Source organism: Trachurus trachurus (genome assembly GCF_905171665.1).
Source record: "Trachurus trachurus genome assembly, chromosome: 3".
Lineage (NCBI taxonomy): Eukaryota > Metazoa > Chordata > Actinopteri > Carangiformes > Carangidae > Trachurus > Trachurus trachurus.
The window spans coordinates 32,391,658-32,409,375 of NC_139893.1; the positions used below are offsets into that span (position 1 = coordinate 32,391,658).

The 17,718-nt window shown below is 42.3% G+C and overlaps 1 protein-coding gene across 1 annotated transcript; it reads right to left on the minus strand.

Moving 5' to 3' along the window:
* Positions 1–260: 260 nt before the first annotated feature.
* On the minus strand, positions 261–14,480 carry LOC311008055 (uncharacterized protein; the record flags this gene model as incomplete). The annotated part of the gene is made up of 3 exons (XM_084001488.1): positions 261–515; positions 3,067–3,314; positions 14,288–14,480. 3 exons carry the CDS (start codon positions 14,478–14,480, stop codon positions 501–503), a joined length of 456 nt encoding a protein of 151 aa, XP_083857614.1. The 3' UTR covers positions 261–500.
* Positions 14,481–17,718: the final 3,238 nt, after the last annotated feature.

Here is a 17,718-nt window from a genome sequence, read left to right on the forward strand (position 1 = left end):
ATGCGAGCTTACTGTGACGTTTGGATAGCATTGGTCAATTTCTATGCAGGCCGACGGCTGATACAGGGTTCCTGCAGCTTAAGTAAAGTTAAATTTAAGACTTATTAAGACTTTTTTAATGCCACTTGAAATTAAATTTAAGACCAACTTCACAGTAAACGCAAATGGAAAAATGGGTTTTCCCACTTTCCCACATGGTCCAAGGTAAAGTGGCTGCAACATGAACGATGGGGGGGGGGGGATTTTAAATTTTACCTGCCACTCAACGGTGGAACGGTCCCACCACATAAAATATTTATTTAGAAAATGCTCTATTTCTTCAGTCACGTTTAATTTTACTGTAGAGTAACTGTATCATCCCACTATTTTTCTGCTCTTTGTGCTCATTTTCATTTTCATTTATTAGTTTATTTCATAGGGACAGTGCACCACTAATCAAAAGAGTTACAAGAAAAACTGTAAGTGGGCCAGAGTTAGCCAACAAGGCTAGTTTTCGTCCGTTATCCCTGGCCAACCTAAAAGCCAAAAAAAGGGGCAACAATTAAGTACTTTCAAAACACAACTTACATAACAATCTACCTAGTAAAAGCTCATAATAACAAGTAAAACAAGTAAGAAGTCTGATACAGCATAACAAAAGCTCATGGCATGCAGACATAACATGCAGACAGGGAGAAGAAGAGCAAGAGAAAGCAAGAGAAGAAAGTACAGCTAGAAACACATGCAAGTAGCACACAGAGCTAAAACATTAGCACAAACAATATCAGACATTACAAGGCAGGACATAAAATGGCAGGCATTAGGCAAGAAAACAAAAGCTAACAAACGGCTGCCGCTCTTTATGTCTGTGGCGTGGAGCAGTGCGTCTCTGAATGCAGCGGAGGCAGCTCCGTGACACTACTGTGTGTAGGCTGAATACCTGTGAGTGCTCGTTGAAAACAGCTGTGATAACGTGATTTCAGGTCCAGAAACGTTTGTAATATCACGAGAAAAAGTCGCTAGATTTGTCGCTAGTCGCTTTTGACAAAAAAAGTCACCAAGAGGGGTTGGAAAGTCGCCAGATTTAGCGACAAAGTCGCCAAGTTGGCAACACTGCGCATGCTGCTGTACTTGCGTGGTGAAAGTGAAAGCTGTATGGTCCGATCGTCCGACCGAAGCTTGACGGACCTTGTTTACATAGTAACGGTTGCTATGACCGTTCGGGGGCGTGGTTTTGCGAAAGGTCAATTGTGAGAGACATATCATGATATCAAACTCTCACTGTCAGGGCCGTTGTATAGGTGAGAAAGGTGATGATAACTCTAGGGGCACAGCGTATAAACAATGTTAATAATAATTACCAATCCTCCAAATCGTAGACCATAGCTTTAATTCCATGAACACACTGTTTTGTACCATTTTAAAAATCATACAAACTTTAACAAAATATTTTACAAGTGAAACTCATTTTCACTGGGTAGTGAAGAGCTGTTACAGCTCAATAACTGCAGCCTCACAACTGCTGCTGCCTTCAGTAATATTCCTGAGTTTACATACACTCACGTCTCCTCTTGCCAGAAATATCAGAGAATTTCCAGCTACAAAAACTGCAACTGAACGTTTTTTTCCTGTGTGTGTCTGAAGATATTTCTTTTGAACAAATCTTTTCCCAAAGAGACTGCATACAAATGATTTCTCTCCTTAATGGGATTTCATGTGTCTTCTGAGATTCCCTGCTGTCGAATATGTACTCCCACACACATTACAAACATATAGTTCCACTTCTGCGTGGACTTGCTTGTGCTTCTCAAGATCATCACGTGGATCAAATGCTTTCTCTCTTGTGTGAACTTTCATGTGACGCTTAAGAGAACTAGGCTTGAAAAACATTGTCCCACAATCATTACAATCATATACTTTCCATCTTTTATAGGATTTCAGGTGCAAACCAAAATTCCCCAGGTCCATGAAGGTTTTCCCACAAATACTGCAACCAAATGGCTTCACTTTTGAATGGACACTTGTGTGAAAGAAACACTCTACCAGATAGGCAAATCTATGTCCACAAATAGCACAACCAATTGGTTTGTCATCTGTATGGACTCTTATATGTTTTCTAAGATATTTTTTAGATCTAAATTTTTTACCACAGAATGTACAGTCAAACGATTTCTCCCCTGTATGGAGTCTTACATGATCATTAAGAGTCCGTTCATGTGTAAACTTTTTACCACATGTAGCACACTCATATGGTTTATTTCCTGTATGACCTCTTATATGTTCTTCAAGATGACCTTTACGTCTAAATTTTTTACCACATGTAGCACAGTCATATGGTTTCTCCCCTGTATGGAGTATTATATGATCTTTAAGAGAACTTTTATGTCTAAATTTTTTACCACAGGTGGCACATTCAAGTGATTTCTCCTCCTCTGTATGGAGTTTCATATGTTTTTTTAGATTCCTTAAATATGCAAACTTTTTACCACATGTAGCACACTCATATGGTTTATTTCCTGTATGAAGTCTTATATGTTCTTCAAGATGACCTTTACGTCTAAATTTTTTACCACATGTAGCACAGTCATATGGTTTCTCCCCTGTATGGAATATTATATGATCTTTAAGACAACTTTTATGTCTAAATTTTTTACCACAGGTGGCACATTCAAATGATTTCTCCTCTGTATGGAGTTTCATATGTTTTTTTAGATTCCTTAAATATGTAAACTTTTTACCACATGTAGCACACTCATATGGTTTATTTCCTGTATGAAGTCTTATATGTTCTTCAAGATGACCTTTACGTCTAAATTTTTTACCACATGTAGCACAGTCATATAGTTTCTCCCCTGTATGGAGAATTATATGATCTTTAAGAGAACGTTTATGTCTAAATTTTTTACCACAGGTGGCACATTCAAATGATTTCTCCTCCTCTGTATGGAGTTTCATATGTTTTTTTAGATTCCTTAAATATGTAAAGTTTTTACCACATGTAGCACAGTCAAATGGTTTCTCCCCTGTATGGAGTCTTATATGTTTTTTAAGACTGTCACAGTCGTCTCCATCAGCCTCTATCTTTACCTCTATCTGTTCAGCTGAGCTGCTGGATAGAGGCTCTGCCTCAGTTTGTCTTTGATGAAGTTGTAGGGACTGAGGTTTCTCTTCCTCATCCTCACTCTTCACATGAACAGAAGTGAGGAGGAACTCTGGAGTGGTCAATAGTTCTTCCTTTTCTTCTTTAATATGTCGACTCTCTGGGTTCTCCTGATCCAGACTAGTGGTCCACTCAGGAGGATCCTCTGCTTTTATCATCAACAGGTGATGATCACCTGCAGAAACAATGAAACACATCATGAACAACATTGTCTTCATACTGTCTAGGAAACGATTATCTATTGACCCGCTCGGGGGGGGCATTTACTCTTTCTGTGTAAACGCCAATAAGGGCGAAAGAGTGCTATGTGGAGATGAACGAACGGAACGATATTGCTGCTTCAGGTGCTCGTTCATCGCCATGGTGCTGCTGTGGAACGCTGTTTTTCTGCTGCATGTGTTCACAACCCAACGGTGTGTTGTACTGTTGATGTATGTCATCAACATCAGGGTTTCCGCTACATGTAATTGATCGTAGCGCACCGCCACGGCAAAATAAAAGCCGCTACACCTTCAGAATGATGATTTTTTTTTAAATGTTAAAACAATGTAAAGCAATGTTTCCACTTCCAGTCACCATTAGGTACTTTGCACCCCTTTCCACTACACAGTTACAACTCTCGACTCGGTTTAGGTGCTTTTCAATCACAGCTGAGTTCTTCATAGTTCCTCCTCAGTAAAAATTAAACTTATCAACCAGCGCATCCAGCATTTAATAAACGAGTCTGTGGCGGCCGCGACTCTCTCTCTCACGCTGGCGCACACACGCACCTACACACACGGCACATGGGCAGCACGGTAATAAACATATATGCGCTAAATCGCACTAATGTGTTCAAATTGCTATCCGCCCCCCATCAGGTGGGGGAGGGGGTCAACAAGCGCTTCTGCCCCTCAGCTCTGTGTGTGTGTGTTCATATCTCGTGATCTGTTTGGATTAATAAACACAAATAGGCTACAAACGTACACACATTGGCCTCATGTATTTGTCAATCGTGGTGTTTTGTTTTTAGGGCTGAAACGATTCCTTGAGTAATTTGAGTACCTCGATTACAAAAAATGGTCCGAGGATTTTTTTCTGCCTCGAGTAATCGTTAATTTAATTGTAGTTCAAGCGGCCGCACGGACTACTTTCAATGTGGCACAACGTGCTTACATCACCTACGCAAGGGAAGACCGGGGAAGAAAGGAGGAGGAGGAGGAAGCATCCCCGCAGAAAACACCCGGACTCGAGCAGAGGACCGGAGACAAGGTAATATTAACGTAGCAAATCAGTGTGATCAACGTTAATGTATTTTACGAACATAAACGCCAGCCTTGCAGAGGGCTAGGTTTTTGTTAATTATGACTGACTACTGTCAAGTTTGTGGTTAGTTTATTACGAGCGTCACAACATGACTTCATAGAGGGTTGATTTAAAATTTAAAAGGACAGCGCTGATGAGTCTAGATGGAAATAAAAACATAATAAAGTTAATTAAGCAGTTGTAAAATTTAGTCAACTACTAAGTAGCTGGTCACTGGTCACAGTGTGTCTCACTCTATTGATTATGTGTGTGGTTATTGTGTTCCAATACAGTAGTTGTCTTAATTGTGGACACTGCAAAAACTCAAAATCTTAAAAAAAATATTTATACCTAGTCAGCTGGTGTAAATTCATAAATGCACAGCCATGAACCTATTGTATTAAGTAATTTAGTCATAGTAATATCATTTAACTAATTATTATTTATCTTCTTTTTTCAGTAAATCATCACAGTCCCGGATGGACAAATTTTATTTATTTTTGATATCTTGAAAGTAATTTTATTTTATTTATTTTTTATTTGTGTTTATTTATTCTTATTTATGTTAGCAGTTGCCTCTTTGGTAATGTTTCAAGACCAGAAAATACTTGCTTGTGAATTTAAGAAATAAAAACAGTTGATTCTAAATAAGGAAACCAATTGGTCATTCATTATTAAAGCAGAAGTAAGCAATCCGGTCGTTTTGGCTAATGCTGCGTTCCAGGCAGGCTTTTGAAACCGTAAATTACAGCTTCAAGTCACAACTTACGACTTTGTAGCGTTCCAGGCAACCCACTCGTGTTTTTCCGACCTGTTTTACCGGTGAAAGTGCACTATAACGGCCACTCGTAACTTCTGACCCGTGAACTCGTACCAGATCGAACTGGTACGACTTCAAAGGTCGGAAAAACACGAGTTACGGGCTGCCTTGAACGCACCATAACAGTCCTCGTCCCTACGTCACCACATTCACGGCGTCCCTTGGCTGCACACACAGCCCTGCATGCCGTTCTCTCTCCTCATTGGATAAAAACTGTAGGATACGATAAATGTTTTCTCCTCGGCTCAGAGCAGAGCAGAGTGACTGACAGACCCGTGTTTCGGTCCAAACACTCTATGTAAGTGATTGCTGTCGGAAGATATAACTATTTAAAGCCCTATTCGCACGGGATTAGTTTTACCTGGGGACCTCTGGTAATTTGTAATAATTGCGGAGGACGTCTGTGATCTTAATCCCGTGCGAATGCGCCATTTCAGTAAAAAAGTAAGTAAAAATTCCCCCGCAAATTACCTACTATATTTCACCAAAGACCGACGTCCCGTGGTAAAACTGGTCCCGTGCGAATCTGCATCTCAGTAATTGAGGGGCATTTTTTGTTGTATCTGTGTTTTTAAGAGCCAAGTCACCACCACACACACCTTCACTGCTGCCGATAAAATAAAAACTGTCACTGAGCGCTGCATTCCGATTTGAATTCGTGAGTCTATCAAGTGCATTGTTTATCAATACGTCATGCCTGTGAATCTGTGAACGCGCACGTATAAAAGGCGGATTCAAGGCAGCAGACAAATCACAACCAGAGCACCGCAGAGAGTAGCGAGGTGAGCGCAGCGCACGCCTTATTTCTCCTGTGATGAAGAAAAAAAAAGAAGCCTGCGGTCCGACCTGACCCGAGTTATTGAATGTTTACGTTTATTTAGAAGAAGTTTGATTGGTGCTGATTAAACTTGTAAATGATGCTGCTCTGGATACGATTCTTTCCTTATATTCTGACTCTTTTAAACAGTGGCCAAACAACAGAACCATTTTATTATATTAGACTATAGCCTATATTTTCCATCTTTGCTGAGCATATAAAGGTTTGTTCTAAATTAAATAAAAGCTTGTCCCATATAGACGCGTGTCTCTCTAGACGGGTCCGCTCGGCGCACACACACACACCCTCCAAAATAAAAAACTATTGGCAGAAGTCCGGGCTGTGATGGATAATCAACGTGGTGATCCAATGGATTTGATCGATCCCGATCAATCTGTTGTCGTGATATAGACTCATGTGTTTTCATAATGTTACATAAAGTGGATACAATCACCGCAACTCTGTCAGGAGCTTCGCTACTTTTATTTCCGTATCCTTGGTAACAATAACCCCTGGCCCTGGTACAAGGACAATCCCCCCCCCCCCCCCCCCCCCCCCCCCGCTTGACTTGAAGTTATGCCCCCCCCCCCCCGTCCAGATGCGTTCCGCGGTCCATGCAGCAGCGGATGTTACGACGTGCACAGCTTTGACGTCACATCGGAGCCTTAATGTCAGTAAATTCGAGTAAAAATACAGACATCACTTATCCCGTGCGAATGCACCGCAAGAAACACAGACGTGGGGGGGTAATTTACAAATTACCAGACGTCCCCAGGTAATACTAATCCCGTGCGAATAGGGCATAAGACTTATATTAACACACATATATCTACTTCTGCTTTAAGTGAAATATGTTATTTTCTCTTGTATATTCATAATTGCTCTTTAACCAAGCAAAAATACGTTTTATCCGATTACTCGATTAATCGATGTAATTTTCAGTAGAGTACTCGATTACCAAAATATTCGATAGCTGCAGCCCTATTTGTTTTGAAAATTGACCGGATTCTCTCGTGTTTCTTTGTGTGACTTTCTGCCAAGATTGACGCGATCGCTCGCGGCTCGTGCACAAAATAGACCAGACGCCGAAACTATCGCTGCAGCGCGCGACCCGGCTGCGGAGGATTTGGACGCCGAAATGAAAATGACCCCGCCGGTACTGCGTACTAGGGATGGGACTTTTTGTCGACAAATCGACAAAAAAAGTGTCGAAATGTCGAGGGGGCGGGGCTTGTGGGATTTCCATGTGTAAATTGCATTTTGTCTTTCAATATTTCCTATTCAAATAAACAGCAGAAAGTGCCACTTTTCCCCTAATGAAATAAAATATTTTAAATAAAACAAATCCACTTTTTCTAAATGGGATAGCTACTTGACCCTCATTCTACTTCACATGTGACAGGAGCATGCGCGCATGCTGACAGGCGACAGAGTCAAGAGATCAGCTGTCAGGGCTCCCAGCAGTCTAGATGATGGTGTGCTGTTGATGACGAGTCCGCCTCCGCAAAAAGGGCAAAACCATGGGCAAAACAGGTGGATGCAATGGTTGCATTCTTCGTAGAGGACCGCGGACATGCACGGAAGAAAAAAAAAGAAATAAACCGAATGCGTGCTGCTTCGTCCGCTCGTGCCGACAGCAACGTTAATAAACCACAACAAAAGCACGTGTAGAGACGCGGAGAAGCGGTAGCACCAGCCCGTCGTTTTAAATCACTACCTGAAAAACAGCCGTCCGTCATTTAACGTGAAGAACGGACTGTTGTGACAATCCGTACCGAAGCGGTCCGGTCCCGCTTCTCATCACAGCGGCGCCATTCAAGTCCTCGTCACGTAATGAGAGCACATCTAAACGAGGATGAAGTCTCCCCCTCTCCTCGTCAAAACGTGAAGTCCACATGTTGCAGAGTTTGCACTGCAGTTTCACTTGTTTTTTTTTATTTGACAAAGTTTCACACAGAGCTTTCTGATGTCTGTAGGAATCTTTCCATGTTTCTCCTTTTCCCACAGTAAAAACGGACATTTTTTCAGACAAGACTATAGTCTCATAAACTTTTTTTTTTTTTTCATTGAATGACTATTCCATTATATGAAAATCATTGCCCATCCCTAAAACATAAAATAATCTTAAAGGCTGAGGAGTTGTGATGTTGTTAAGAGGTAAATATTAAAATTTTAGACATTTTGATTTGATTTGATTTTTTTAATTAGGCTACCACACAGACAAAAAGTACCGAAAACAGGTACCGATTGGTACCGATATCGGTTCCCAGGTACCGAGTATCGATACCGTATCGATTCAAATGCGAAAGGTACCCATCCCTACCTGTGTGTGTGTGTGTGTAATCACATGAAGCTGGTTCTAGAGTCTGTGTGTGTGTGTGTGTGTGTGTGTGTGTGTGTGTGTGTGTGTGTGTGTGTGTGTGTGTGTCTGACTTGACACATGTTATGAGCTGCATCCTGTGTCAGTCTGATTTAGCTGTGTCTGTGTATAAACATTTAAACGAGCGCCAGATGGATTGTTTATGAAGTTAACGAGCTCTGGCCTGAGACTGCGTTTACACGTGCCCGGCTATTTTCATAAACGGACATTTCACCCTCTCCGTTTATAAAAAACACTGCGTGCACACCAGTCCGTTTTCAGAAAACGTTTCGTTTACACTAACCCGTGTATAGGCTATATGCTGTCAAGAGCATGCCAAACCTGTAGGTGGCAGCGTAGCGAGAAGCTCAAGCCCACGTCAGCCAATCAGAATCCCGCACATGATCCCGCATAGCAACCTGATAGCAACAGCAACAACAACAACGTCACTTGCCCTCATTGGGTCTCATTCATGAAACGTGAGTAAATCTGTGTGTAGATTTGCACATAAAAGCTCACTCTACTAAAACTCTACTCCGGATTCATGAACGGTGCGGGAAACTAAGATTTGATCGTAAACACGTGTGTAACTTCATGAATGTCAACCCATCGTAAACTAACAACACGCCCCCGTGATCAGCAAAGATCGCCATACATGAATAGCCATATAAGGAGATCCTGACCACCATATTAGGAGGTAGGTGCATCCTGCTCACCTGCAGCCATGACGCAAACGAGGAAAGAGGGAGAGAGAGAAAAAAAGAGAGATCACGGATCAAAGTCATTTTAGGTGAAGTGGAGTCCAGAAAAATATTTAATTCTCTTCTGTTAGTCGTGGTGTGACTGGGACAGGTAATCAAAGGCGTGGAGGGAAGAAACAGATGTAGTGAATTAAGTAGGCCTATCCTTGGTTGATTAAAGAACCGTTTAAGAAGTAAAGCCAGAATAGTTCGATATGAAACATGAAAAAAAAAAAAAACACACAACTACAGAGCTACAGCAGCGACGGGAGGAGGAGGCTCTTCACAGCCTCAGCTGTAGAGGAGCATGGTTGTATCAACACATGAAGTTATATAGGCAGGTTATATTGTTACAGAAGCACCAGCCGTCTGTCACAGCTCCATCCAAACCGGTGCCGACTGCGCTGCTGCGCAGGGTGAAGTGTGCGCTCACCGAGCGTGTAGCAACACAAAAAAGTTTTTTCCGGTTTTATATCATATTATGTGTTTGTGCGTGTCCGATCCCTAAAACGTCTCTCTCTCCAAATATTTCTAATTGTTTGTCATGTTTAAATTACGTGTTTCAAAGGCATCAACGTATTTTGAACATGAGAGAGAGTAATACGGATTAAAATTGTAATTTTCAACAGTGACAAGCAGTATTTATTTGCATTCCTACATTTACACAAGTGCTACACACAGTCCGGAGCAGGTGTAGATTTTGTGAGTAGCTACGAAAAAATCAGCACTACTAAAAGATTGATGAATGCGGAAATCCACGTAAATTTGCGCTGCTCAGGGTTTACACAAAAATCCGTGCTGCTCACGTTTCATGAATGAGACCCAGTGTGTGTAAAGTTTTTATATTTTTTCATGCGAGAAAGTAACTGTTTAGATGCCAAATATACGGCCAGTTTGTCCAGATGACGGCTGTTTAGAAGTTTGCTCCCATGTTTCTCTGAGGGGTGAAGCTTTTTTTTTTGGGGGGAGAAGTGAAGCTCCACCTGTGGAGCAACGACCGGGACATCACAGAGACAGTGGCCGCTCTACAATGCTGCTCGGTCGGCCAGCCTCTGTCGTCCTCCCGGGATCAAAACGATGGCTAAATAACTTTTTAGAGGTTTACCACCGGCTGGTTGAATTATTTTTAGGAGATAAATGTTGGTCTCATTGATGAAATCTAACAATTGTGGCAGTAGCAGCTTGTTTGAATGAAAAGTTCATGTGTGTTAACTGTTACTGGACAGAAGAGCAGCCCACCCTCGGGACTCTGTACAGAAATCACCCCATTTAACGTTAAATCAATAAATAAATGTTTTACAATGAATTCTCCGCTTGCGTGTAAACGGAGGGTGCAAACGATGGTTAATGTCTCAGTTTTAAAAAATACCCGGGTACGTATAAACGGGGCCTGAGAATCAGACATTACCATGGCAACTCGAGGTGGTTACCACGGCGATAGGGGCCCCCCAGGCTGAGGCAGACAGAAACGTGGAGAAAAAGAGTGATTTTCTGCCTCTGCACTGGTCTCGCAAAAGGCTTAGTGTGACAAAACGGTAGCTCCTATCAGAACAAAACACAGAACAACGTCGCTCTAAGGACTTCCTGAAAAATGTGGTACGATTTGGTGTTTCTACAGTAAATATTTTGGAGACGCTGGCAGTTTTAAAACATCGGTCCGTTCTGCTTCTCTCAGAAAATATTTGTATTAGAGTCAATGAGGAGCAGAGACAGACGTGGCCGCACTCAGAGGCTTATTCTGTAAATTCTGTAAGTCTCTCTGATATTTTGAGCACATGATATGAGAGATAACAAGTTTGTCTTACAAATTCTGAAAAAATCATGTGTGTAGAGTGTAAATTGTGGCCGTGCCGACAGTTTATCCAGAACTGGTCTGGAGCTGGTCCCTGCAGCTATTTCATAGCTGTTGGGACCAGTGCCCGGTGCGATGGCCCGTGGCCCTAATGACTACATGACATTCCGTTTATGTTGAGGCATATTTACCATATTGACTCTGTTTTTACTTCATTGTTAAAGCTAGGGATGGGTACCTTTCGCATTTGAATCGATACGGTATCGATACTCGGTACCTGGGAACCGATATCGGTACCAATCGGTACCTGTTTTCGGTACTTTTTGTCTGTGTGGTAATTAAAAAAATCAAACCAAAATGTCTAAAATTTTAATATTTACCTCTTAACAACATCACAACTCCTCAGCCTTTAAGATTATTTTATGTTTTAGGGATGGGCAATGATTTTCATATAATGGAATAGTCATTCAATGAAAAAAAAAAAAGTTTATGAGACTATAGTCTTGTCTGAAAAAATGTCCGTTTTTACTGTGGGAAAAGGAGAAACATGGAAAGATTCCTACAGACATCAGAAAGCTCTGTGTGAAACTTTGTCAAATAAAAAAAACAAGTGAAACTGCAGTGCAAACTCTGCAACATGTGGACTTCACGTTTTGACGAGGAGAGGGGGAGACTTCATCCTCGTTTAGATGTGCTCTCATTACGTGACGAGGACTTGAATGGCACCGCTGTGATGAGAAGCGGGACCGGACCGCTTCGGTACGGATTGTCACAACAGTCCGTTCTTCACGTTAAATGACGGACGGCTGTTTTTCAGGTAGTGATTTAAAACGACGGGCTGGTGCTACCGCTTCTCCGCGTCTCATTTCAGAGAGAGAGAGAGAGAGAGGGAGAGAGAGAGGGATAGAGAGAGAAGTAGGGATGTCCCGATACCCCTTTTTCACCTCCGATACGATACCGATATTGCAGCCTTCAATATCGGCCCGATACCGATATTGATCCGATATTAGGGGTGGTGAAAAAAAACGATTATTTATATTTTTCAAATTCTAATACAAAGGAGAGTCCTCCTGTTGCTGACTGACAGGCTGTTGCTGTCATGTTCTTCTATGGGACAGACAATAGTGAGCTTACTTTTAACTGTAAAATATTAAAAAATAAACCTTATTTACAACTGTTATTGAATTACTGTATGTACATCAATGTCAAACAAAAGGCAAAATCTTCTTGCTTCAAGGTTTTATTTGTCACTCCAAATTGAAGATTATAGCCTGCCCTACAGTAAAAATGGCATACATAAAATAAAAAGAGGAGTAAAGCAATATTAAGCAGCTATATTTAAGCATCAAAGATGTTCAATCAAACCCACATAGTTTGAAACAACGTTCAAAACACACAGCCAGTGTCACAACTAAGCATAAAGCCCGCTAGCTTAATGCTAACGTATAATGTAAAACGCCATAGACGGGCTAACAGAAATTAGCATCGTTCATTTAATTCTGTTAAATTAAACTGCTTTAGCACTGTTACTTTAGCACCGTTACTCGCGCCCGGTGTGAACACACCGTAATGCGGCACAACATGTGGACCAGCTGTCTTCCTCCAGAAGAATCTGACCACCGACCCCGTCGGTAGTTAATTTGAACTGTACATTTAGAGCAATATAGCGCATTTACCGTTTATTAGCGGGCAAGCGCGACCTGTCCATGCACCCGTGTGTGTGTGTGTGTCGCACACACGCTGTTGTTGTGATCATGTGATCTCTGCATGCAGCAGCCGGGCGCCTCTTCTTCTCTGGCAGGCGGCGCACCAACATTAAGGTGCATTGCCGCCACCTACTGTGTTGGGGGTGTGAACGAGTCACCTATTCATATGGGACAGAAGTGCTGGAGCGGAATAATGGACTGTTTTTATCGGAGCGTTTATATCGGAGATTTTAGATGCAGTCCGATATAATACGATATTCGTTTTTTTGGCTGATATCGGACATAAATCCGATATCAATATCGGATCGGGACATCCCTAGAGAGAAGGGGGGCGGGCGCGAGTGTGCGGGGCTCATGCAGACTGCACTCTCTCTCGCTGACGCACAACGAAGGTGCGTTCAGGTACCGAAATGTGGTACCGATTGACTTTATGTGAATCGATACTCGGTACTTTGGAGGGAATTCGGTCGGTACCAAAAAAGTACCGAATTTTGGTACCCATCCCTAGTTAAAGGGACAACGAGGAGTTTTGGAAAAGCGAAGCGTTTTCACACTACATTTATGAGCCTCCGCGCACCGTATAATTCTTTTGACCGGCGCAAGACAGACTCATGTTTTCATTCATCAAGAATTAAAGTCAGAGGTTCAAAGAGGTTCACATACCGTCGTAGTTCCGACCATAAACGGCGATTCAGCTGCGTTATTCTCATGACTTGTTGAAAGTAAAGTAAAAAACGCTGGTCGGCTCGACCAGCATCTCCGCCACCACTAATAATAACAAAATAACGATAGAGACAGAACGATATATTTATCGAAAATGGGCCCATTAACAAGTGTGGGTAGCGGAGATTCATCCACATTAACGTGAGACTTTTTTATAACCGAATAGAAACTCCTCGTTGTCCCTTTAAAGCACAGTGGAGCTTAAATACAAGATTGATGTGAAACAGTTATTTTTTTATTTTTTTATTAAATTAAGTAGCCTAATGAATTTAGAAGAATTTAGTTTTTTTCTTCTTCTTAAATCGTGGTTATCAAATTAGTATCGAGAATCGTGGAAATTAACTAGTATTGGTATCGTAAGAAAGCTCCAGCCTAGATAGGCTATGTTCTTTCTCGTTATTATGGGGATCAATACCTGACATTGTCCTGGGCCAGTGGTCCGAATGATGGGGCTTGTGATCTTCAAAATTTCCCTTATTGTCTACCGCTGACTCAGCCTTCGAAACGTGTACCACACGTTTAACGTTTGTTGCAAAATGTCCCAATTAAAATCAGTAATAATAATAATAACAATAATAATAATAATAATAATGCAGAGAAAAATTTAAAACTACTTTCACCTCTGGTCCCTCCTCTCTCTGCCTGGCCCGCTCTAACTCCGTCTGACTGGTTCATATAAAGGTCTCCCTTTGTCTCTGGGCTAAAAGAGGGGTCTTTATGACTTGTGTCATAGTCAGACATGCTTACGTGTCGCCTCAACAAAGACGTTAGTTTAGTCCTAATAACTTCCGATACAATTGTTGATACCCACAAAACTATGAAAGTTAAATGTAGCAGGCTACAACATGTCAACTCTCTCTACAAACCAGGATTTTGAGGTTCATGGGTTTAAAACTGAATCACCAACCGATTTTGTGGAGGACGACCCGAGGCTGCAGGCGAACATCCACCATGTTCCTCTGCTGCTCGATCTCCTGTCTGAAGCCCGGAGCCTCCGCCTCGTTCCCGGCTACGACTCTGTCCGCGGCCGCTAAGGTTTCCTGGGAGACGGCGGTGAGTCTCTCCGTAACGAATCCTCTCGGATCCTCGACCTCAGACATTTTACTCAAACTCTCGGTTGTTCCCGCCTAATGACTCTATTGTTTCCTCAACCGGGACTCTAGCTACGTACACAGATATCATCCTAGAAACCGCGACAACTTCAACAAACACTTCTTCAACCACAGGACATCGTGGTATCTGTTGTCTCCTCCAACGAGACCCGCGTTGCTCCTCCTCTTCCTCCTCCTCTCCCTCCTCCTGCTTCCTCCTTGTTGTTTCCGGAAGTGTAGCCTACACTCGTCGAGGCGCATCACTGCCCTCTACTGGACAGTCTTACAGGGCTTCCTTCACTCTTCCTTTTCTGAAAGAAAAATTTACATGCAGGTAGGGAAACATTTTGGAAGAACAAGGAGAGGGTTCAATAAACTCTGATTTTATTAACAAAACAGAACATGTTTCCATCAAGTAGCCTATAAATATTCCAGAGACATTTTACAGAATTTGTTACACTTTTATAAAACAACATACATTTATTACAATGCATTTTCACTATGCCGAGCTACAGTTCAATAACTGCAGCTTCACGCACTGCTGCTGCATTCAGAAACATTCCTGCCTTCAGTAACATGTCTCCTCTTGCCAGAAATATCTGAGAATTGATGGCCACAAAAACTTCAACTGTACTCTCCTTCATAGATTCTTTTTTTTATTTTATTTTATTTAATGCATATAATATACTTAATAGGCCTACTTAAACTTTTGATCAAGATATACTTAGAGTAAGTATGTATTTGTGCCTTAATTATACTTGGCTTGTACTTATCTTTTTGAGAGTAGCCTATATTTTCCACACATACTGGTTTCTTTACTGCAGGATATTTTATTTCCCATCTTATGGTAACAGGTCAGGTGCTGATCAGTGAGCAGTGGTGTAAGTTAACTTGATCTTTCATGTACAGTGTTATTAACCCACACAGAGACAGAAACATTTGTCTGATGTCTATGTGAAATCAAAAATAACAATTTTCATTATACTGGCATACACGATTGTTAAAAAAAAAAGTACAATACAATACATGTACCCCCAAAGTAATACTGATAGCAACAGTATCAGTAAGCAATAGTTAAATATTCTCCAGGACATACATTAATTTCTCCTTTCTAGTATGTTGTCGGACAGTCATTGTAACTATCTGAGCCTGTCAGTGTGAAAAAAATGCACGTTTATAGGGCGAACTTTGACAGGAGCCACTTGCCCGGTTGAAGAGCGTTAGCTGGGCTGCAGGTTGCCTGCCCGGCTCAATACTGGAGCCACCTCAATAATTGTAGGAGAGTGAGTAAGTAAGTGAGACATTTTTTACATTTGCTCCCCTCTAAGCAAGCTAAAATGATTTATCAGTAAAATTTACACATTTCCCATTAATTGAGGATGTTTCCTAGCAATGGAAATTATCAGAATGTATTTAGAACGAAGGGCAGTGAAAATATGATTGTTTAAAAAAAAAAAGTGGTCTCGTGTCTCACTTTACCCCAGCTCAGGGTAAACTGAGACAAACCAGAGAAATCAAGGGGGTAAACTGATCCACTACTTGTTCCACTCTGAAACTACCATAACAACACATGTAACAGTTAGAATCCTGACAGCTAGCTTGACAACCACACTTCCCAAAACTAATGTCGGACTAGTAGCAGAATCATGGGGATTGGTCAATTAAGGACTTTTTTTTCTAAACACAAAGTGACTCAAGAACAAAATCAAATACAACACAAAATGTTTTAATTAACATTCAAATGACAGATAGAACCAGTTAGATAGTCTTGGGGTCAGATTGTGGGCCCCGACAATCGTGACCATTTTGATCAAAAGTCCTCTTGTATGTGGGGGGAGCCGACAAAGTGGAATGTGACTAAAATTGAGTTAATTAACCAATAAAGAGCGGAGCAGGCCCCGGTCTCCCTGCTCCTCTCCCCCAGACACAGCACCCTGTCCTGGGTCGCCCGGCGCGTGCAGTCTCCCTGTAGCTCGGCTGTGCTCAACGCTGCTAATGGCGTCGGCGCCAGTCCCGATGCCGCCGCTATGCACCAGCTCGGCACCAGGCCGTATAGGCGAATGCTAAGGGCGCCGTCCATCCAGGGGGCGCCAGCGCCACAAATGGGAAAGAAAAAAAAGTGTAACTTTCACTATTTTTATAACTAGTTGGTACTATTATTTCTTAATACAAAAAATAAACCCACGTTAATTTAAATGCAAAGCAATACCTATTAAAAAGTAATAATATAATATGTTACAACATTACTTACTAAGTCGCCCCCGGTTACACCCCGCCTTTCCGAAGCCCCGCCTTTCCGACAATAGACTTCCATTCATCGTAATAGCGGGGTTTTCTATTTTTTCTAAAGACCCCGCTACTCCGACAAGGCTATTGGGGGAAAACCCCAGTGCGCAGTGCGCATTGATCCTTTTTTCCTTTTTGGGGTCAAACGGATCATGTGCATAATTAACTGCAAATACTTCATATTAAAGACATATAACGTTCATTATGCTTCTAGCCTGTCTAGCCTCTACCTGGTCTTTTTACTAAATTTAACCAACTCCTTTCTTCATTGCCTAAGCCCAACAAAAGCATCTCCCTCAGTCAGCTGTCAGCACGAGCGGCGGCTGCAGCAGCCTCGCGCCCGTGTGAGCTCAAACCGGGTTCAGCCGCGCTCGAGCGGAGCGGGGGGGGGAGAAAAAAAGTGTATTTCTTTTACTCCAACAACGGAGTCGGGGAGAAAGCAAGTGGGACAGATCTGCCCAGTCCCTGAGCAGCGCACGTTTCACAGACAAGCCACAAAGCAGAATGTAAACAACGTCACGCGGTTCAGCACCTTGGACATTGGACAGCTGTGGGGGGGAGGGTGTCGGAACAGCGGTGTTACGAAGTGGGGGTATTTCGGAACAGCGGGGTGTCGAAGTGGAGGTGTGTCGGAATGGAGAGCTGTCCCCGTCGCCCCCCCCTCTCTCCCTCAAATGCCCATTGGTACTGCCCTCCGCTCTCCCCGCAGTCACACACAGCAGAGGTACCCATAGGCGGCGCCAGGGGGGGGGGGGGGGCTAGCAGGTGCTATAGCTCCCCCTAGTGGCGGCATAGCACCCCCGTAGCACCCCCATGAAATCCCCCCCCAAAAAATTTTTAATATATTTTTTATGACATTTTATCTCATGTGCTTTGTATCTAATTTCTGTCCAAAAATGTCCTAAATGAAATGAATTATGTTTCGAAATGTATTTCTTGATATTAACGCAAGGTCAAGGTG